This window comes from Felis catus, chromosome C2, assembly GCF_018350175.1.
Source record: "Felis catus isolate Fca126 chromosome C2, F.catus_Fca126_mat1.0, whole genome shotgun sequence".
Classification (NCBI taxonomy): domain Eukaryota; kingdom Metazoa; phylum Chordata; class Mammalia; order Carnivora; family Felidae; genus Felis; species Felis catus.
Window position 1 is genome coordinate 115154492 of NC_058376.1, and position 19749 is coordinate 115174240.

At 37.4% G+C, this 19749-nt stretch overlaps 1 protein-coding gene and 1 long non-coding RNA gene across 2 annotated transcripts in view; one reads left to right on the forward strand and one right to left on the reverse strand.

Annotated features, from left to right (window-relative positions):
• CPB1 (carboxypeptidase B1) overlaps nucleotides 1-13920 on the reverse strand; it is a 33773-nt gene extending 19853 nt beyond the window's left edge. The window contains exons 1-3 of the mRNA XM_019810588.2: nucleotides 13766-13920; nucleotides 13578-13653; nucleotides 6923-7047 (exon numbers count right to left, since the gene is read on the reverse strand). Of these exons, the coding sequence (XP_019666147.1) occupies nucleotides 6923-7047; nucleotides 13578-13653; nucleotides 13766-13875 (311 nt within the window). The 5' untranslated portion in view covers nucleotides 13876-13920. The remainder of the gene's footprint in view (nucleotides 1-6922; nucleotides 7048-13577; nucleotides 13654-13765) is intronic.
• Nucleotides 1-19749, forward strand: part of LOC123380101 — a 692161-nt gene that overhangs the window by 83476 nt on the left and 588936 nt on the right. The window lies entirely within an intron of this gene.

Here is a 19749-nt window from a genome sequence, read left to right on the forward strand (position 1 = left end):
GAATCCTAAGCAGGCTCCAGGCTCTGAGCTGTCAGCACAGAGCCCAAGCCAGGCTCAAACTCACAAACCTGAACCAAAGTCAGATGCTTAAGGACTGAGCCACCCAGGTGCCCCCAGGCAAATACTATCTTAAGGTCTTAACTCTCTTAAGGTGGTATTGAAAAGAAAAGGGAAAAGGAGCAGACTTAAAAATTTAGCTTGCAGAAAGAAAGTTTCTCTTTGAGCAGCCCTCAGTACTTTGTTAGTATACTCATTTTTACGGCTGCTGTAAATTACCACAAATGTAGTATGGTATAAAACAACATGAATTTATTATTTTACAGTGCTGTAAGTTAGAAGTCCAACACCGGTCTCAATGGGCTAAAATCAAGGTGTCAATAAATCAAGGTGCTTCTTTCTAGAAGTTGTATGGGAGGATCTGATTCCTTGCCCCTTCCAGCTCCTAGAGGCTGCCCACATTCCTTGGCTCTTTGCCCTTGTCTTTGAACTTTGAAGCCAGCAACAGCAGCTCAAGTCCTCTGCATGTCACATCACTCTGACCTCCTCTTCTGCCTCCCTTTAACACTTGTAAGGACCTTGTGATCATGTTGGGCCTATCTGGACAATCTAGGATAATCTACCTATTTTAAGCTTAGCTGTTTAGCAACTTTAACGCCATCTACAACTCTAACTCCTCTTTGCCATGTAATGTGACATATTCAGGTCTTCTGGGGATTAAGATGTAGACATTTTCGGGGTGGGGGGGCATCATTCTGCCTGCTACAGTTAAGAATAATGTTTATAGTATGTTCTATAATTATATTCAACACCCAAATTAGATTGTTAAGGGATAGGGCAGAAGTAGGAAGAATCCAGAATTAGGAATCAAAAGGTCAGGGGTCATGGTTTTGACTAACTTGTAAGTTGACTTCAGAAAAATTATTTAATATCTGGGCCTTAATTTCATAATTTTGAGAAGGGGGCATTTGATTAGCCGGTATTAATGTCCTTTTCAGTTGTAAAATGCAGTGACTGGACTCATAGACCTTGGTCATAGATGTCTTTCAACGTTTATAAAAAAAAAAAAAATAAGCTAAAAGTGCCAGTTACCACCTTCATAACTCCAGGAAAACACTTAAAGTGGATAGTTTAGGAAAGTGATTTTCAAATATAATATTTTTAAAAACCAAAAACAAACAAAACCAGAGCAAAGCAAGCAAAACAAAAACTTGAAAACAAAAAATAAAATTGGCCAAAACCTTTAAGAAAACATCTATATTTCATTCTAAGATCATCCATTGAAAGGAACACATCCTGTGTAACAAAGATGAACTTCTCTGACTGAATGGCAAAGCTAAAACTCCACGAGGAAACCGTAAATGGCATCTACTTTCACTGTAACAAGATTTTTCATCGTCAGTGAGCGAGTACAATATCATCTAGGTCACATGGCTTGTTAGTGGGTGCCCAGAGAAAAGAAATCATCACTGAAATGCTCCCAGGCATTCCACAGCCTCAAGACCTTCAAGAGACAATTGCGTCTAAGACCTTAACTGTGGCCAGCTCTGATCTATCAGCAACTAGCTCTGAATAGAGGGACAAGAGACCTTCCCCTGCTTATGGCTATCCTTTCTCTGTACCTAATCCAAAAATTCACATTATTTAGAAGACTTAGTGTCTATGTATGGATTAGTGTTTTGTTTGGTAGTTAGATGAGGCATTCTGGTAGAGTTATTACTATGTTAACTGTTAAATGTTTTCATCAATATTAAGGACAAAGGAGCATTAAAAAACTGTTAAATTTAAGATGACACCCAAGAGTAAAAGTACCCTCTAGTAAGTTGCAAAAGAGCATCAGAATGAGGTTAATGTGGTGCTGACTTTTGCCTGAAGGCAAGGGATTGACCTGAAATGATCCTATCCAGCCTTGTGATTATTTGATTTTATTAGATTTAGGACAAAGCACTACTTTAGCTGTATTACAAATATTATTACCAAATAATGAGCTTCTATTCTAGGAGATTAAAATAATACCTCTTAATGTAATAGGGACTACATTACAGCTCCAAAATACAGGGGCATGTACACTATTTTATACTTTTCTATGTTCCTTTTATAGTGCCACCCAACTTCTTCTATACAAACATGCAAGCAAATTAGATTACAGGGACTCCCAACAAAACAAGGAACGGAATGTCTGAGAAGGAGAGACACGACTAACTTTTTTCCCCTTATAGATTCTTGAAAAAGGAGTATTTGGTTAGTTCCCATACTACATGCCCATTGCTCTTGAAGAACACTGTTAAGTACCCATTGCTATCCAAGGACATTCCTGTCTTAATCTGAAATACGCAGAAAAATAGCAGTATAGGTAGTTAGTAACAATCAGTTTCTTCCTAGGTTGGATAGGGGAAAGACAACCATTCTGCGGTTTGTAGGAAGGTATTCTGTGAAGGGATGCCCACCAAAAGGTCTGTCAGCCTGGCTTCAGAACGAAAAGCTGGAAATTTGCACCATCTAATTCCTGGTTTTTCTGTACCTAAGTGTACAGCATAGGCACAAAAATAGTGATTTTTCTTGGTGTACACATTGTGAATTTTTTCCCATGGCAACTCAGAAACTGATTAAAGCTGCCAAAGTGATACGAGTCTTGGTGAAGAAGGTTTGGAACCATGGAAAAAATCTGCAAAGCTTTTTTGTTGGAAGTTGTGCAGTAGCTGGTTCCTGTCGCATGTAAACACAGCTACAAATTCTTGCCGACAGGAAACTGTCTAAACACAAATTAGTTACCATATGAGGTAATAATGGGATGCACAGGGACTGCTTGCAGCCCCAGCAAGGATATTGCTGGTGTGCTTCTCCAGGATTTCTAGGGACTTATTATTATTTAATATTTAGACAATTATATGCTACAAATGTGCTAAGCAACAAACAGAAACAAAAATTAACAAGAGCTTAGCTCTTGGGAATATCCTATGTTCTAGATGAGACAACATTTACATCCAGTTCCCAAAAAGTTTACCCACTAAAAAAGGATTGAACTTTCTGTCTGATAAAAGGAATGCGATTAGAAGCCATTTTACTGCTTTGGGATATAGGTAGAATTAGGACATGATTCAGGTAGCTAGGGTTAGCTTATGGTCTCTGATATTCCTTTGTTTTTCTTAAGGAATTATAAAGAATCTGTCACTTAAAAAATATTACTGAGGACTACTAAAGGTTAGGATTTTTGACGTTCTTCCTAGTGTAATAAGAAGAGCAAAAAGTCACAGACATGAATCTTAATCAAATTTTGAAACTTAACTGTGTTATATCTTTTTTTTTTTTTGAAGAGTCAATTCTTAAGGTCACATTTTGACACTTCCCTCAGGCAGAAGCAGATAGCTAAGCTATATGAGCCATGATAATGGGGTTAAGCAAAACAGTTTCTGTTGACCTTTAAACAATGTATCATCTCCCTCTTTGTACAATAGTAAACCATAGCAGCGGTCACAGCAATAGTAGTATCAGTTGCAACTTATTTGTGTATTGTTTTGTTCATCTTCACAGATTTTTGGGAGAGGCATAATATCTTCACATTATAGATTAGGAAACTGAAATTCACAAACATGAAGCACATTATCTAAGGTCACAACCAGGAAGGTGCAGACCCAGGATTTGGATCTGGTCTGTGTTTTACTGGAACACTTGCTTGTTGTGTTAGGCCGCACCACTTCTGATGACGTACAGACCTCATAGGTAACAATTCTTACGTCTTCACTAGCATAAATACTATTCTATATTTTTAAGATGTCAAAACAAGAGAAGATTTTTTGTGAAATTCTTTAAGGTATATTTACCCAAAATATAATGAGGACTTGAGCTTGTGGTAGGCTGCTCTTGGATAAACATTTGAATGTTCAGGACTGGAGCTTGACAAACTCCCTGTTTGCTTCTCACTGACCCACTCCCTGGAGGAATAATTGTTTGGGATAAAAGTCCTCATTTCTTTCTTCCCTCTAGTGCAAATGCCTTCGGGTCAGAGTCTCTCCCAGTTATAAGGTTACATATAGGTTATATAATCTGTTCTCTGCCTAGAGTATGATTTTTTCTTTTCTTTGGCTAACGCTGGCTCATCTTTAAGTTCTCAGCTGAAGCCTCATTTCCTCCAGTGGCCTTCCCTGACCCTAGAGTTGGTCATTTCCCCCCTATATATCCAGCTCTTTTCTCTTCTTGACAGCTGTTACACAATTTTGCAATTCTTTGTTTAAAGTCTGTTTTCCTCTGAAGGGAGGAGGGCCATATCTGTCCTTTTTTGGACTTGGTATATATAGGCATTTACTATCTATTTGTTGTATCGACAGTGGACAACTGCTTCTACTTAGGAAGACATTCTCATCTGGAGAGGCTTAGATGGACCAGTGTGGTATTTGGAGACAGGAGATAGGGTCATCAGCTTAGCCAACTCTGTATTAGGCCTTTGAGGAATCACTTTTCTTTCTTTTAGTCCTTATCTTCACGACTTCTACCGTTATAGATAGTGGTGGGGCCTTGAGGTTGCACAGAAGAACCATTCAGTCTGACCCTAGTCTGGTCCTTAATCTTAAAGGAGCATGAGGAAGAAAAAAAAAATACCTGGAGATATCACAATTCCAGATTTTAAGATATATTACAAAACAGTAGTAATTAAAACAGTATGGCACTGGCATAAAAATAGACACATAGCTTAATGGGTTAGAACAGAAAACCTAGAAATAAACCCACAATTACATGGCCAATTAATCTCTGACAAAAGAGGAATGAATATACAATGGGAAAAAGACAATGTCTTCAACAAATAATGTTTGGGAAACTGGGGAGCTGCATGCAAAAGAATGAAACTGGACCACTTTCTTTCACCATACACAAAAATGAACTCAAAATGGATTAAAGATGTAATGTGAGACCTGAATCCATAAAAACCCTTAAAGTGAGTACGGGCCGTAATCTCTCTGATACCGGCCATAGCAGCATTTTTCTAGATGTCTCCTGAGGCAAGGGAGATAAAAGCAAAAAATAAACTATTGGGACTATATCAAAATTCTTTCTGCACAATGAAGGAAATAATCAACGAAAGTAAAATACAACATATGGAGTGGGAGAAGATACTTGTAAATGACATATTCGATAAAGGGTTATTATCCAAAGTATATAAAGGACTGGTACAAATCAATACCCTGAAGTGAATAATGCAATTAAAAGATGGGCAGAAGACATGAAGAGACATTTCTCCCAAGAAGACATCCAGATGGACAGCAGACACATGAAAAGATGCTCAATGGCACCCATATCAGGGAAGTGCGCATCAAAACTACAATGAGATATCACCTCACACCTGTCAGAATGGCTAAAATAAAAAAAACCACAAGAAACAAGTGCTCACAGAGTATGTGGAGAAAAAGGAACCCTTTGCATTGTTGGTGGGAATGCAAATTGGTGCAGCCATTGTGGAAAACAGTATAGAGTTTTCTCAAAGAGTTAAAAATAGGACTACCCTATGATCCAGGAATCACACTACTGGCTCTTTACCCTTCAGACACAAAAACACTAATTCAAATGGATACATGCACCTCTTTTTTTTTTTTTATTGCAGCATTATTTACAATATCCAAATTATGGAAGCAGCCTAAGTGTCCATACATTTCGATATAATGGATAAAGAAGGTGTGGTGTATGTATACAATGGAATATTGTTCAGTCATAAAAAAGAATGAGATCTTGCCACTTGCAACAACATGGACAGAGCTAGAGAGTATAATGCTAAGTGAAATAAGTCAGTCAGAAAAAGACAAATACTATATGATCTCACTCATATCTGGAATTTAAGAAACAAAACGAATGAGCAAAGAAAAGAGAGAGACAAACCAGGAAACAGATTCTTTTTTAAAAAAATTTTTAATGTTTATTTATTTTTGAGAGACAGAGAGAACATGAGCAAGGAAAGGGCAGAGAGACAGGAAGACACAGAACCCAAAGCAGGTTCCAGGCTCTGAGCTGTCAGCGCAGAGCCTGATGTGGGGTTTGAACCCATGGACCATGAGATTATGGCCTGAGGCGAAGTCAGTTGCTTATCCAAATGAGCCACCCAGGTGACCCAAGAAATAGACTCTTAAGGAGAAAAAAACCGATGGTTACCAGAGGGGATATGGGTGGAGGAATAGGGAAGAAAGAGGATGGGGATTAAGAAGTACACTTTTCATGGTGAAAAAATTTAAAATGATAATAAAATAGGAATAATTGGTTAAGTTGAAATAAATATTTATTGAGTCCAGTGTGCGTACACAAAAAGTCAGGAGCATGAGAGTCCTAATTCATAAGGACTTCTCACTTGGAAAGAAGGCTTGGTGTAATTTAGGTCTAAAACTGTCTAGCTGATTGATAATAGAGTGTTCATGATTTGACCTGTAGTCTGTGTATCATTTGTAAACCAGTAGCGGGGCGCCTGGGTGGCGCAGTCGGTTAGGCGTCCGACTTCAGCCAGGTCACGATCTCGCGGTCCGTGAGTTCGAGCCCCGCGTCGGGCTCTGGGCTGATGGCTCAGAGCCTGGAGCCTGTTTCCAATTCTGTGTCTCCCTCTCTCTCTGCCCCTCCCCCGTTCATGCTCTGTCTCTCTCTGTCCCAAAAATAAATAAACGTTGAAAAAAAAATTAAAAAAAAAAAATAAACCAGTAGCAGGTCAGGTATCTTGCTGAATTGGAGTTCAAAAGTGAAAGCCATTTTTATTAGAACAGTAACTAAAAAAAAATCTACTGGGCTTAAAGTCTTAAGATTTGGAATGTAGGGCCAGTTTTGCCATGATCTATTTTTTGGAGCCCTAGGGAAGCCTGTTCTTGGTCTTAGTTTTGCCTTCCCAGGGTTATTCAGAGGCTAAGATGAGAACATATACATGGGAGAGAATTTTAATAGTTATAAAACATAAACTTACTCATATTGTAGTTCATGTTGCTTCAGAAAATCTTCCACAGTGAAAATATCTTCTGCTTTAACACGGAAGTCAACTGTACTGTGAGGTTTAATCTGTGTGACAGAATCTGGTTTCCAGAAGTCAATCTGAATAAAGAGTAAGATATATTGTATTTGACACCTATAATTCAATGAGTGAATTATCATCAAGCACGCTAGCACTCTTCTCCATTGAGTTATTTTTAAATTCAAATCATCCATGAAATCTCTTAAAAACACTTCCTTTGAGTGAACAAGTTGGAACCAAAAGTTAGATGTTAATAACAATGTTTACACATACATACATGGCCTTAACTGATTATCATCAAGCATGAAGAACATGTAATTGTTTCCCATAATGCTAGTTAGTTGCAATATTTTCTATAATGGTTCTTTTCTATTTATTGATTTTCTGGAGCAGTTGCTTATTGAGATAGTGGTGTTTGTGGTAATGGATAAATGTGCTGTAATGGATGATGATGAATTAACTAGAACCACAAAATTTAATAGAAAGAGATTGAGCTTTCCTTTTTACTTTTGAATTGATGTATTTTGTTCATTTGTACTTGGAACTCAGCACTGTTCTTGTCACTGTAATGTGCAGAACCAAGATCTACATCTCTGACCTGTGGAGGATATATCAGAGAGGAAAAATGCCTCTTTCCACAGTGGTCATCTTGGTATCATGGCCAGAAACAAAGTGCTCTCAAAGATCCAGACATTTTCATTCATTCAATTATTCATCTGCTGTTACTAGGGACCTATTATGTGCTAGGCTCTGTGCCTGAAACTAGGAATATATTAGTGAGCAAATCAAACATAGCTTCTGTCTTTACCGGGAAGGTTTTAGAGACATTTACGCACAAAAATAACAGGATGACATATTTGAGAATTCTAATGTTTTCCCTTTTGGATGTATGGTTTCAAATCTCCTTTTTTTTTTTTACCCCCATGGAAAAACATTAACTAAGGATGTGTTGCCTCTCTCAGGTGTCTGTTTTCCTGTTTCTTCCTTGAGCTGAGAAAAGACCTTGAAGCTTGAGGTGATCCTGACAGTGGGTCTTTCTCTGCCCCTGCGTCTCACCCAGTCCCTGTTTATATGTTTACGAGCTAGTCTCCAGCCTGAGACAGGTGATATTTAGGATCACTGCTTGGAAACTTAGAAGGGAGTTTGGGCAAGACTTAGAGGTTGTTCAATTGAAACTAATTAGGTAAGATATTAACATGACTCAGTTTCAGGTACACTTGCCTATGGAGAATCCAATAACCTATATCCTGTCCTGGTAATCTTGAGACCATTGTAGATGTCTAGTGGGTGCTGAGTCATGAGTCAGGACCACAGGGAGTGTCAGGGTAGTAGGAGGCAGAGACATTAGGACAATATCAGAAGGGATTCCAGAAGAAAAGTGTGATTGTCAGTAAGGTGTTGAAGGGAGACAGTACTGATGATTTGATAAGGATTAGCTACAGAATGTGATCTAGTGAGTCATAGATGAGAAAATAAAGATGAAAGTTAAAAGATAGTGGGGGGAGGTATAAAGGCATGCCATGATAAGAACAGAGAAAACAAGGGTCTGGTGATGAATTCTAGTTAGCCAACATGGTAAAGAGAAGGGCAATGCAGACAAGCACATTATAGGAAAAATTATATTTTTAAAAGTTAACTCTGAATTTGTGTTCCTAAGAATGCTTGTCATTCCAAGGTGGGATGGGAGAGGGATGTGTATCTTTATTATAGATACAGAGGTTTTGAATTGGTAAAGCACACAAAGTCTTCCAGACATCAGTAGGGAACTTGACAGTGCCCCACCCACACATAACGCTGGGACCTTTTAGTGTACTCAGGGGACCCCTTACCGCCCCGAGCTTCATCTCTGTGAAGGCTCTTTCCCCTGGAACTGGAAAAAGCCAAGCTAACAGGTTGCAGCAGCCAGGAGGTGGCAAAGTAATAACTCTTTACAGAGAAGCGCTCAACCAGTGAGCCTGGGAAGTGGATGTGTAAATATTCCAATTCTCTCATTTCTTAGGCGGGATAATTCTGAGGTGGGCGATTTTACCCTTTCTTGGAGTTTCTCTGTAGGAGTAAGCTCTAATCATCGTCTATGGTAGTTGTCTTAATAGTATCCCCTTTGTTGTCTGCTTTCCATTCTCTGCATCATTCCTCACTTCTTTACCAGTGTTCCTTGTACTTCCCAAACAAAATCTTGGCCCCCAAATCTTTGTAAGATTCTACTTTGAGGAACCTATATTAAGACACTAGCTTTTCACTTAGAGCAGCATGTACCTGTATGATATCTTGGTGATGGTTCTGATACAATCTTCAATACATTCAGTGCCAATTCAGAATAGCCTAATTGCTTTATGAGTGGGTTTTTTTTTTTCTGATATTAAGTTGAAAGCTGCCTTTCCTAATCTCTTACTTCTTACTCATTGGTCTTGGCTCTCCGAAATATTGGGAGATCTCTCTCTCTCTATCTGCCTATCTACACACATATCTGTATCTATGTGTCTATATTTATATCTCTATATCTATCTGTCTGTCTATCGAGACTGAGAGAGACAGAGAGAGATAGAGACTTTTAAGATTCTGCAGTGACAATGATAGATTCTTTAAAATGGAGGTAGAGAAATCTCATGAATATGTTTTTACAGAAAACTTGAAGACCTAACCTGAGGTACTATAAATTTCAGTCTGACATGGGGAAAATTTGTCAGCAAATATACCAGCATCCAACGCTATGAAGTTCTCCAGCTGTGATGCAAACTTACTATACAGGAGTTAGTTGCTAGTGCTTCTTAGGAGAAATGGAACCAAAAATCAGGAAGAACTCTATAGCCTCATAGATGTTTACCAATGTATCAAGTATGGATAAAATTAATAAACTCAAAATATTCTCACAAGGAGATAAATATACATTTCAGTAATCACCAAGACCATGTGAGCGAGATCTATGTCTGAAATATGGAAATAGAGTAAAATATATGATGTGAGATATGGGGAATTGAATTATATGTTAAGAAATTGTAAAACTGAGGTTATAAAATTATAAATCCAGGAAGCTGAGTTAAAAAAACTGTAAAGAGCATTTGTTGGAGGATAAAGGAATATCTTTAACTGATAGCACAGTGGGAATGTTAACTTAATAAGCCAGCTAGCTAATAACTGAAGAGTCTTTCTTAAAATATCTTATAGAACCAGCACAAAAGCAAGATTAAGTATGTCCACTGTAAATTCTTTTAGGCTTTTAAAAGAATAAATAGTGGTGTTGGAGATCTTTGGTTCTTTACAAATTTACACTGTTTCTTCACGTTGCATTTGACTATAAGTTGAACATCTGATAGACTATTTTATCTTGATGGAATTTTCCTTTCCTGTTTGGAGGGTTGACTTCTAATCCAGGCATAGTTCCAGACAGTAGGGAGCAACTTAGTAGTATAGTGGGAGTGATGAGAACACTGGAAGACTGTAACCATGTTACTCTGGGCATGTAGACGAACATGGACCTCATCATAGAGAAACAGAGTTCAAGAAAGCACAGAGCAAAGAGGATAGGTTTTATGGTTAGTGCCTGCAATAAAGGAAAAAGTGCAATTCTGGTTACAAGGAGATGAAATAAACCCCTTAGTGTATAATTACAGATGAAAAGGGGAGGCTGCTAGAGTCCTATGTCATCACAGATCTCTCTAGTGTATTCAACTTGTGAGAAGATATGTTTAAAAGCTGGGAGGAAGGACACATAGCCAAGGATGAATACAAAGACTAGATGCCCTTGTAATGATCTTATCAGGAAGGCTATAGTACAGAATATGCTGCACTTGCAAGATTGCTAAGGAGAAAAAAATATCTCCTTTTCATTCATGTGGGAAACAAAATGAATAAAGAAGAAATGTGCAGTCCCATTGCTTAGAGATAAAGCATGATGTTTGCAGCAGGAAGAAAAGAAAGTTTTCCCGTTTAACTGTTGTTTGGCTTTTGACTTTTCCGAGGGGGTATACCATTTCTTGTTTCTTCTACTTCCACTGAGAGATGAAATTGCCATAAGAATTTTTCACATGTTACAATTTTTAGTAGAAATGCCTTCTTTGGAAAGAGAACATAGAGGCCCAAGATAGATGAGGAGACAGGGGATTATACTGGCCATGTAAATTGTATTTATATTCCAGTTGTAGTGATGATAATAATAACAAATACTTAAATAGTTATCACTATGTTCCAAGTGCTTCACTGATATCAAGTCTTTTAAATCTCATAACAATCCTATAAGGTAAATACTGTTATTCATCTCATTTGGCAAATGAGAAAGTTGAGATCCAGAGAGATGTCTAAAGTCCAGCTAGCAAGTGGTAGAACCAGGAATTGAATCTAGGAGTCTGAGTCCAGATTCTCTGCTCTTGACTATTGTAAAATCTGAATTTTAGGTAACTAAAATAATAAAGCACATGTGATTGCAGAACTTCTTCAGCAATCTTGGAGGAATCAGAGCTTGAAGGAATCACTGAGGAGTGGAGGGGGTAAATCTTGGATTTCATAAGGAGGAAAACAGGTGAATTCCAGAAGCAGGAGCTCGTGGGGTGTAGCATGGATTCTGGCAAAGCTGTGGAGTAAACTGGAAACAGATGGATTGTGAATGCTCAGAAAAGGAAGCTGTGATCCCTGGGAGCCAGCATAGTTTAAAGCAAGAGTAAGTCAGGCCTAATTAACTTCATCTTCTTATTGAAAGAGACCACTAGCCTGATATAATGCTGAATCTAGATCTTAGCAAAGCATTTGTAAAGTCTCTGCATTTATATTCTTCTTCACAAGCTGGAAAGCACAGTGTTAGCTGGAGCTGACACCCCAGTAATGTGGGTAATTGAGCAAACATCTGAGGATAGTTGGTTAATGAATCACTTTCAATACTTAACATATTGGAGGCTCTTGATAAATATGTATTGAATGAATGAACCATGAATGAGGCCTCTAATTCTGTGCTGACCTCTGATTGACTTAATATTTATCTTTATTAATGACAAAGATAAAAGTTGGGAAGGAGTGCTTGTCAAACTTGCTGGTGATGCAAAGCTAGGGGGAAGAATTATTTCCATGGATGACTGAATTAGTTTTTTAAATGATCTCATCATGCTTCAAATAAACTATAAAGATAAATTTTTAACACAGTAAATCTAAAATCCTGCATTTAGGTAAAAAATAAATTAGGCAAGAAGAAATAATACCTTGTCTAAGAATGATTCATGTGAAAAAAGAATAACCTACTGGTTTCTATTGGCCATAGGCTTATTATAAACTAAGAGTATTCTTTAACTGTTCAAGATGTTTAAAAGAATCTCAGGCCCCATTAACAAATGTCTGTTTTACAGATGAAGACAGGCAATTGTCCTGTAGACTGAATTAATCAGAGCATACCTAGAAGTCTAGTGCCAATTCTGAAAGCTACATTTTAAAAAAGAAATACAGACAGATTGAGCTATATCCAAAGGTGACCAGGAATGATCAGTGTAAACCAGTGCTAAGAGAAATGATAGAAGGCCTGGAAAAGGTAAATCTTAGAGGTAAGACAATATTTGCCTCAACTAAGTACAATGGGCCAAAGTTAGAGAAGGTAGCTTTCAGCTTCATGTAACAGTTGACTTGTGAGGCAAATGGGCTACTCTGAAAAGCAGCATTCCTTCCATCCTTAAAAGTTCTCAAACAGTTTTTATTAAGGCTAGCAACCAGAGATGGTATTTCTATGGGGGAAATTCCAGTTTGAGTGGAAGGCCGGAATACATGACTACTTATTTTCTTTCAATTCTAAACTTTTGAATCTATTTCAGATTATGACACTGTACCTTCTTCTTCTTCTTCTTTTTTTTTTTTTTTTGGTCCATACCTTAAAAGCCAAAAGAAAAAAAAACCCTATAAAAAGATAGATAGATAGATAGGTATTTAGGGGTCTAGCAAATTATTTTGGTTTATATTTCATGAAGAAACAACTTTGGCCCAAGTGAAGTATTTGTGGTCAACAATAGCTTCCTGCTACACTACATATATAATTAAAAATATCAGTTCTCATCCCATATTCAGTGGATTTACTTTAAGTAGCATAGAGATTTTGGTTTCTTGAAAGTAAAAGAAAAGTATGGAAATCATTCATGGCTTTTTACCTTCTTTGCCCCCAACTCCTTCATGTCATATCATTAAGAGGACCTGAAGCAAGGTCATGAAAACTCAAGCTGTTTGATTTGGAATGAAAGAAAATCAAAGGGAACAGATGATACATGGGATGTGGAAATGAATTTCAAGTTGGACAGAAGCCCAGTTTTTCAGTAATATCCAAGTTGATCATTTTTCACTTTTGCCTTAGAAGGGAAGTGACTGTACATTAGATGTTCTGTGACCTTTGCGACTGTTCCAACTCATCCAGTTGTCATGTCCTGTCAGCTCCTTCAAAAGTTACCATGGATTTATAATACTATAGGGCTATGGCAATCTAATTTAGGCAGGGGGAAAAAAAAAGGTATTGTGGCATTAAATGTTTTTCAGGTTATTTCTTGCTATAGTTAATATTTCAGTCATTCTTCCTTTGATGGAATCACAGTGCAGTCTAAGATTTTAAAGTAATTGTGAAGCAAACCTATAGTATTGGATCATTATTTACCTGGGTGGTGCTGGCCAACTCATGGAGTAAGCTGATGTGATTTTCATCTTCAACATTGACACGGAACACCTTCTCACTGAATGGCGAGATAGCAGAAGAAGAAGAGAAAATGTAAAATTTGGTAATGCATTCAAATTTGGGGGATAGCAAGGAAGAGGACTTGCTCATATAAGGAGTTGCTTACTTACCCTTCAAAGTGCTCACCAGAATGGTGAGCAGATGCTAGGGCCACGGTCACAAGAAGTAAGAGCACCAACATTGTGACTGACTTGGTCCTTTGGGTGTGTTTCACCTGCATTTATAATCCAAGGTGTTGTTTGTTTTCTTCTTATGATTGCAGATAGGCACTATCAAATCTTAATTAATGGTTTTCCTGGCATTGTTCCCTTGGTAGGTGTGTAAAGTCTGAGAGGATATCTCTCTCAACACCTGTGGATACAGAGCAAATAATCTCAAGTTCAACCTATTTAATTTGGATGTTAGGCCTTGAATAGTTTGGAGGGAAATGAGTTTTAAATAAAATCTATTTTATAATTTAAATTCTTCGTTGTCAATTTGTATGCCTTTTATTTCTTTTGTTGTCTGATTGCTGAGGCTAGGAGTTCTAGTACTATGTTGAACGACAGTGGTGAGAGTGGACATCCCTGTCATGTAAGAAGTCAAACTTTCACTCTTCACAGATGACATGAATGTGTGGAAAACCCGAAAAACTCCACCAAAAAACCTGTTAGAACTGATATACATGAATTCAGCAAAGTTGCAGGATATCAATTCAACGTATAGAAATCAGTTGCATTTCTATACACTAATAATGAAGCAGCAGAAAGAGAAATCAAGGAATTTATTCCACTTACAATTGCAGCAAAGCCTATAAGATACCTAGGGACAAACCTAACCAAAGAGGTAAAAAATCAATACACTGAAAACTATAGAAAGCTTATGAAAAAAAATGAAGAAGACACAAAGAAATGGAGGAACAGCCATGATCATGGATTGGAAGAACGAATATTATTTATGTGTTGATACTACCCAAAGCAATCTACACATTCAGTGCAATCCCTATCAGAATAACAAAAACATTCTTCACAGAGCTAGAACAAACAATCCTAAAACTTGTATGGAACCAGAAAAAAAAAAAAACCCAAATAGCCAAAGCAATCCTGAAAAAGAAACCAAAGTTGGAGGTATCACAATTCCGTACTTCAAGCTGTATTACAAAGCTGTAATAACAAGACATAGGTGCTGGCACAAAAACAGACACATGGATCAATGGAACAGAGTAAAGAACCCAGAAATGGACCCAAAGATGTATGTGCAACTAAACTTAGACAAAGTAGGAAAGAGTATCCAATGGGAAAAAGTCTCTTCAGCAAATGGTGTTGGGAAAACTGGACAGGTACATGCAGAAGAATGAAACTGGACCACTTTCATACACCATACACAAAAATGAATTCAAAATGGATGAAAGACCTGAATATGAGACAGGAAGCCATCAAAATCTTAGAGGAGAAACGGGCAGCAACTACTTTGCCCTCGGCCACAGCAACTTCTTACTCAACATCTCTGGAGGCAAGAGAAATACAAACAAAAATGAACTATTGGGACCTCAGCAAGATAAAAAGCATCTGCACAGCAAAGGAAACAATCAACAAAACTAAAGGACAACTGATGGAATGGGAGAAGATATTTGCAAATGACATATTGGATAAAGGGTTAGTATCCAAAATCTATATAGAACTTTCCAAACCAAACAAACAAAAAATAAATAACCCAATGAATAAGTGGGCAGAAGACATGAATAGACACTTTTCCAAAGAAGACATCCAGATGGCTAATGGACACATGCAAAGATGCTCAACATTACCCATCATCAGAGAAATACAAATCAAAACTACAATGAGGTGCCACCTGCCACCTGTCAGAATGGCTAAAATGAATAACTCAGGAAACAATAGATGTTGGCGAGGATATGGAGAAAGGGGGATCCTTTTGCACTGCTTGTGGGAATGCAAACTTGTGTAGCCACTCTGGAAAACAGTATGGAGATTCCTCAAAAAATGAAAAATAGAACTGCCCTATAACTCAGCAGTTGTACTACTAGTGGGTATTTATCCAAAGGATACAAAAAATGCTTATTTTAAGGGGGGGGGGGAACATGCACTCTAATGTTTATAGCAGTGCTGTCAACAGTAGCCAACTTATGGAAAGAGCCCATACGTCCATCAACTGATGAATGGATAAAAAAGACACACACACACACACACACACACACACACACACACACACACACACACACCAGACTATTACTCAGTGATCAAAAAGAATGAAATATTTCCATTTGCAACAATGTGGATGGAGCTGGAGTGTATTATGCTTAGTGAAATAAGTCAGAGAAAGACAGATATCATAGGATTTCACTTGTGTGGAATTTAAGAAACACAGTAGATAAACATAAGGGAAGGGAAGGAAAAATAAGATAAAAATGGAAAGGAAGGCAAACCATAAGAGGCTCATTTTTTTAAAAGTTTATTTATTTATTTTGAAAGTTTATTTATTTATTCAGAGAGAGAGCCCAAGTGGGGGAGGGGCAGAGAGAGGGGGACAGAGGATCTGAGGCAGGCTCTATGCTGAGGGCAGAGAGATCCCAATGTGTGGCTCAAACACACGAATTGTGAGATCATAACCTGAGCCGAGATCAGACACTTAACAGACTGAGTCATTCAGGTGCCCCAAGAGACCCTTAAATACAGAAAGCAAATGGAGGGTTGCTGGAGGGAAAGTGGATGGTGTGGAGGGGAATGGGCTAAATGGGTGATGGGCATTAAGGAGGGCACTTGGGCTGAGCGCTCGGTGTTTTATGTAAGTGATGAATCATTGGGTTCTACTCTTGAAACCAGTGCTACACTGTATGTTAACTAAATTGAATTTAAATTAAAAAATATATTTTATAATTTTTTGTAGTATATTCTTCATTTTGAATTGAGAATTATATGTAATAAATTATATAGATATAAGTGTAACGTTTGATGAGTTTTGACAAATGTATATATACTCATGTAACAAACATCTCAATCAAAGTTTAGAGCATTTTCATCAGAACTCTCAAAATAACTAAGAAGTTCTTTTGAGAACTTTCTAGTATTTCTGTATTCCCCTCAGGCAACCACTAGTTGGATTTTTAGCTTCATCCATTGGTTTTGCCTGTACTAAAACTTCATATAAATGAGATCATACCATAAATATTCCTTTGTGTCTGGCTTCTTTCATTGAAGATAATGTTTTTGAGATATATTAGTTTTTTGTTTGCATTATTAGCTTGTTATTCTTTAATAACAAGTAATATTTCATTGTGTGAATATACGACAATTTGTTTATTCATTTTCTTGTTGATGGATACTTGTGTTTCCAATTTTGTGTTATTATGAGTAGAGCTGTCGTAAAAATTTTTGTACAGACCTTTTTGTTGACATAGGTTTTCACCTTGGGGGAGGTAAATATCTAAGAGTGGAGTTGCTAAATAATAATGTAGGTGAAGGTTTAACCTAAGATTCTGCCAAACTTTTTCCCACAGTAGTTGTACCATTTTAAGCTTGTACCAGTATCCAGTTGCTCGAGTGAGTGTGCACTGGTATCTAATTGTGCTTTTAATTTGTATTTATTTCCCTGAAACTTATGATGTTGCGTATCTTTTCATATATGTATTGACCATTTATAATTCTTTGTTGTCAAGCATCTATTGAGGTCAGTTGCCTTTTTGAAAAAAATTTGGTTATTTGGCTTTTTATTATTGCTTTGTAGCGGTTCTTTATATATTCTGCATAGAAGTCCTTTGTTAGAAATATGTATGACAAGTATTTCTTCTCAGTAGGTGGCTTTCATTTTCATTTTCTCAGTTTTATCTTATGAGCAGAAGTTTTAAATTTTGATGAAGCTTCAGTTTATATACATTTTCCTTTTAAAGTTCATGCCTTTTACATTCTTTCCAAGAAATCTTTGCCTATCCCAAGGTCTCAAACATATTTGCCTGTTTCTTAAAAGAGCTTTGTCATTTGGGTTTTATGGTGTGAAGTATGGATCAACAAACTTAAAATATGGATCTCCAGTATATCTATTACTGTATGTTAAGAAGACTTCTTTCCCCATTTAATTATTTTGGTTTCTCTGTCAAAATTCATTTGACCATATATGTGGAGTGTAATTTTGGACTTTCTATTATATTCCATTGATCTTGTCTAGTTTTATACCACTATTACAATGTCTTGATTATTATACTTTATAGTAAGTCTTAACATGAAATAAGTCCTCCAACTTTATTCTTTTCTAAGTTTTATTCCAAGTACTTCACATTTCCATTTATATTTTGGTACCAACTTGTCAATTTCTATGAAAAATCTTGCTGGGATTTTGATTGGGATTACATTGAATCTATAGATCAATTTGGGGAGAACTGATACAGTTACAATATTTAGACTTTGAACTTATATGCATGCTATCTCTGTATATTAATCTGGGTCTTTGTCAAAAAATGGAAGGGTCTGAAATTTTATCCTACTTAAAAGATGATAAGCTGTCCTTCCACAGTTTCATAGAGGCTGGCAGAAGACATGAAATTCCTGGGTCAGAATCAAAGAGCATTATTATGCATGACATAGCAGACGGCATAGACTTTATGGTTGTATCGGTCTTTTAATTTTCCAGTCTCATAGGGAAATGTGAAGGTGTCCCAGTTAGATGCTGGGTACAGAGGTTTGTGTCACAGTTGAGGAATATTGAGTTTAGGAAACTCTCAACCTCATGAGGGGCCTGCTAGCAAATCTGCTTTTGCCTTTGACATTTGCTTTATTATCCTGGAGGGCAAACAGAACTTTCCTTTGCCACAAAGGGAGATGTCACTTCTGTCTTCCAAGCTGTTTGCTATTTAAACATCTTTGAAAAGATAGTCCAGAATAAGAGCTGTCCTGGGATGTATAGAAACAAGGGATCCATGGAGAATTGTCTCTCAATACCTACCCTTTTCTATACCCTCTTGATTTCTGGTGAATTTCCTCATGAGTATGCTACTGTGTTGGTCACTCTGATCAATCTGACTGACAGGGGCTAGGACCAAATCCATTCAATTTATCTAATGTGGCATTTAATTAAGGTTAATATCCACAGGACTCTAAGCAGCATGATGAAACCAATCTGTAACATTGACCTCAGCCATTCCTCCCCAGGGTATGAGACCCAACCAGCTGAAAAAATTCCATAAGCCATCAATGTCTGCTTTAGAAAGCCAGGTGGCTTTCTTCTTCAATTTCAGTATTGACTGTTTCGCTTCACCTGAGGCAATAATACAGTGACAACAGATAACTACTGAACAAACTCTATCATGGCCTGCAAGGAGGGAATCTATGGGAATTCTATCATGCATAACAACCCTGGTCTAAACAATAAACTAGCTAAATGCAAGAGAAAACTCATTCATGCAAGTGAAGTGTTTAGCAATAGTGCTGGCTTCACAAGTTCAGTTGATGATTTACACGTCTCTCTTTTTGGTGAATTCTGCCATGTGATAATAGGCCACTGTTAGGTTCAGTTTCACATCCTACTGAATTGGCAGTTCTATTGGAAAGGTAGTTTCTTCTCAAAAATCTAACCCAGATTTTCAGATTGAATCTTAGTGGACTTACTTGGCACATGCATCTGCCTATATTTGAAGCAATTCTGTGGTCAGGATGATGGGATGTGCTGATTGGCCAGGCCTAAGTCATTTGACCACTCCTAGAACCTTGGCATACACCCCATGCAAAATTTCTAACACAGCTATTACTGCTGCTATTGCCACCCTTCCCAGGATGAATCTTGAGCAGTCCTCACTTGTATCTGTTACCAGTTCCCAAGTCAAAGTCAAGATCTTAGGTCAGTGTCCCAGTTTCAAGAGAGGCTGGGAAAGTGGGATTCTGAATTTTAACTTTCATAGTGGGAGCCTTGTATGGCTCTTTAGCTAGAGTATTCTACAAACTTAGAGAAGCAGTTCAGATCTGTACAGTTAAAAAGAGTTACAGATATACACTAAAGGAGGGCATAATCATTTGTGGATGACTTGTGGTGTTGTACTTGGAACTTTAAACATACTAGAGAATTTATTTCAGTTGATGCTTTGTGAATGCAAGTAGAGGGCAATTAGGAT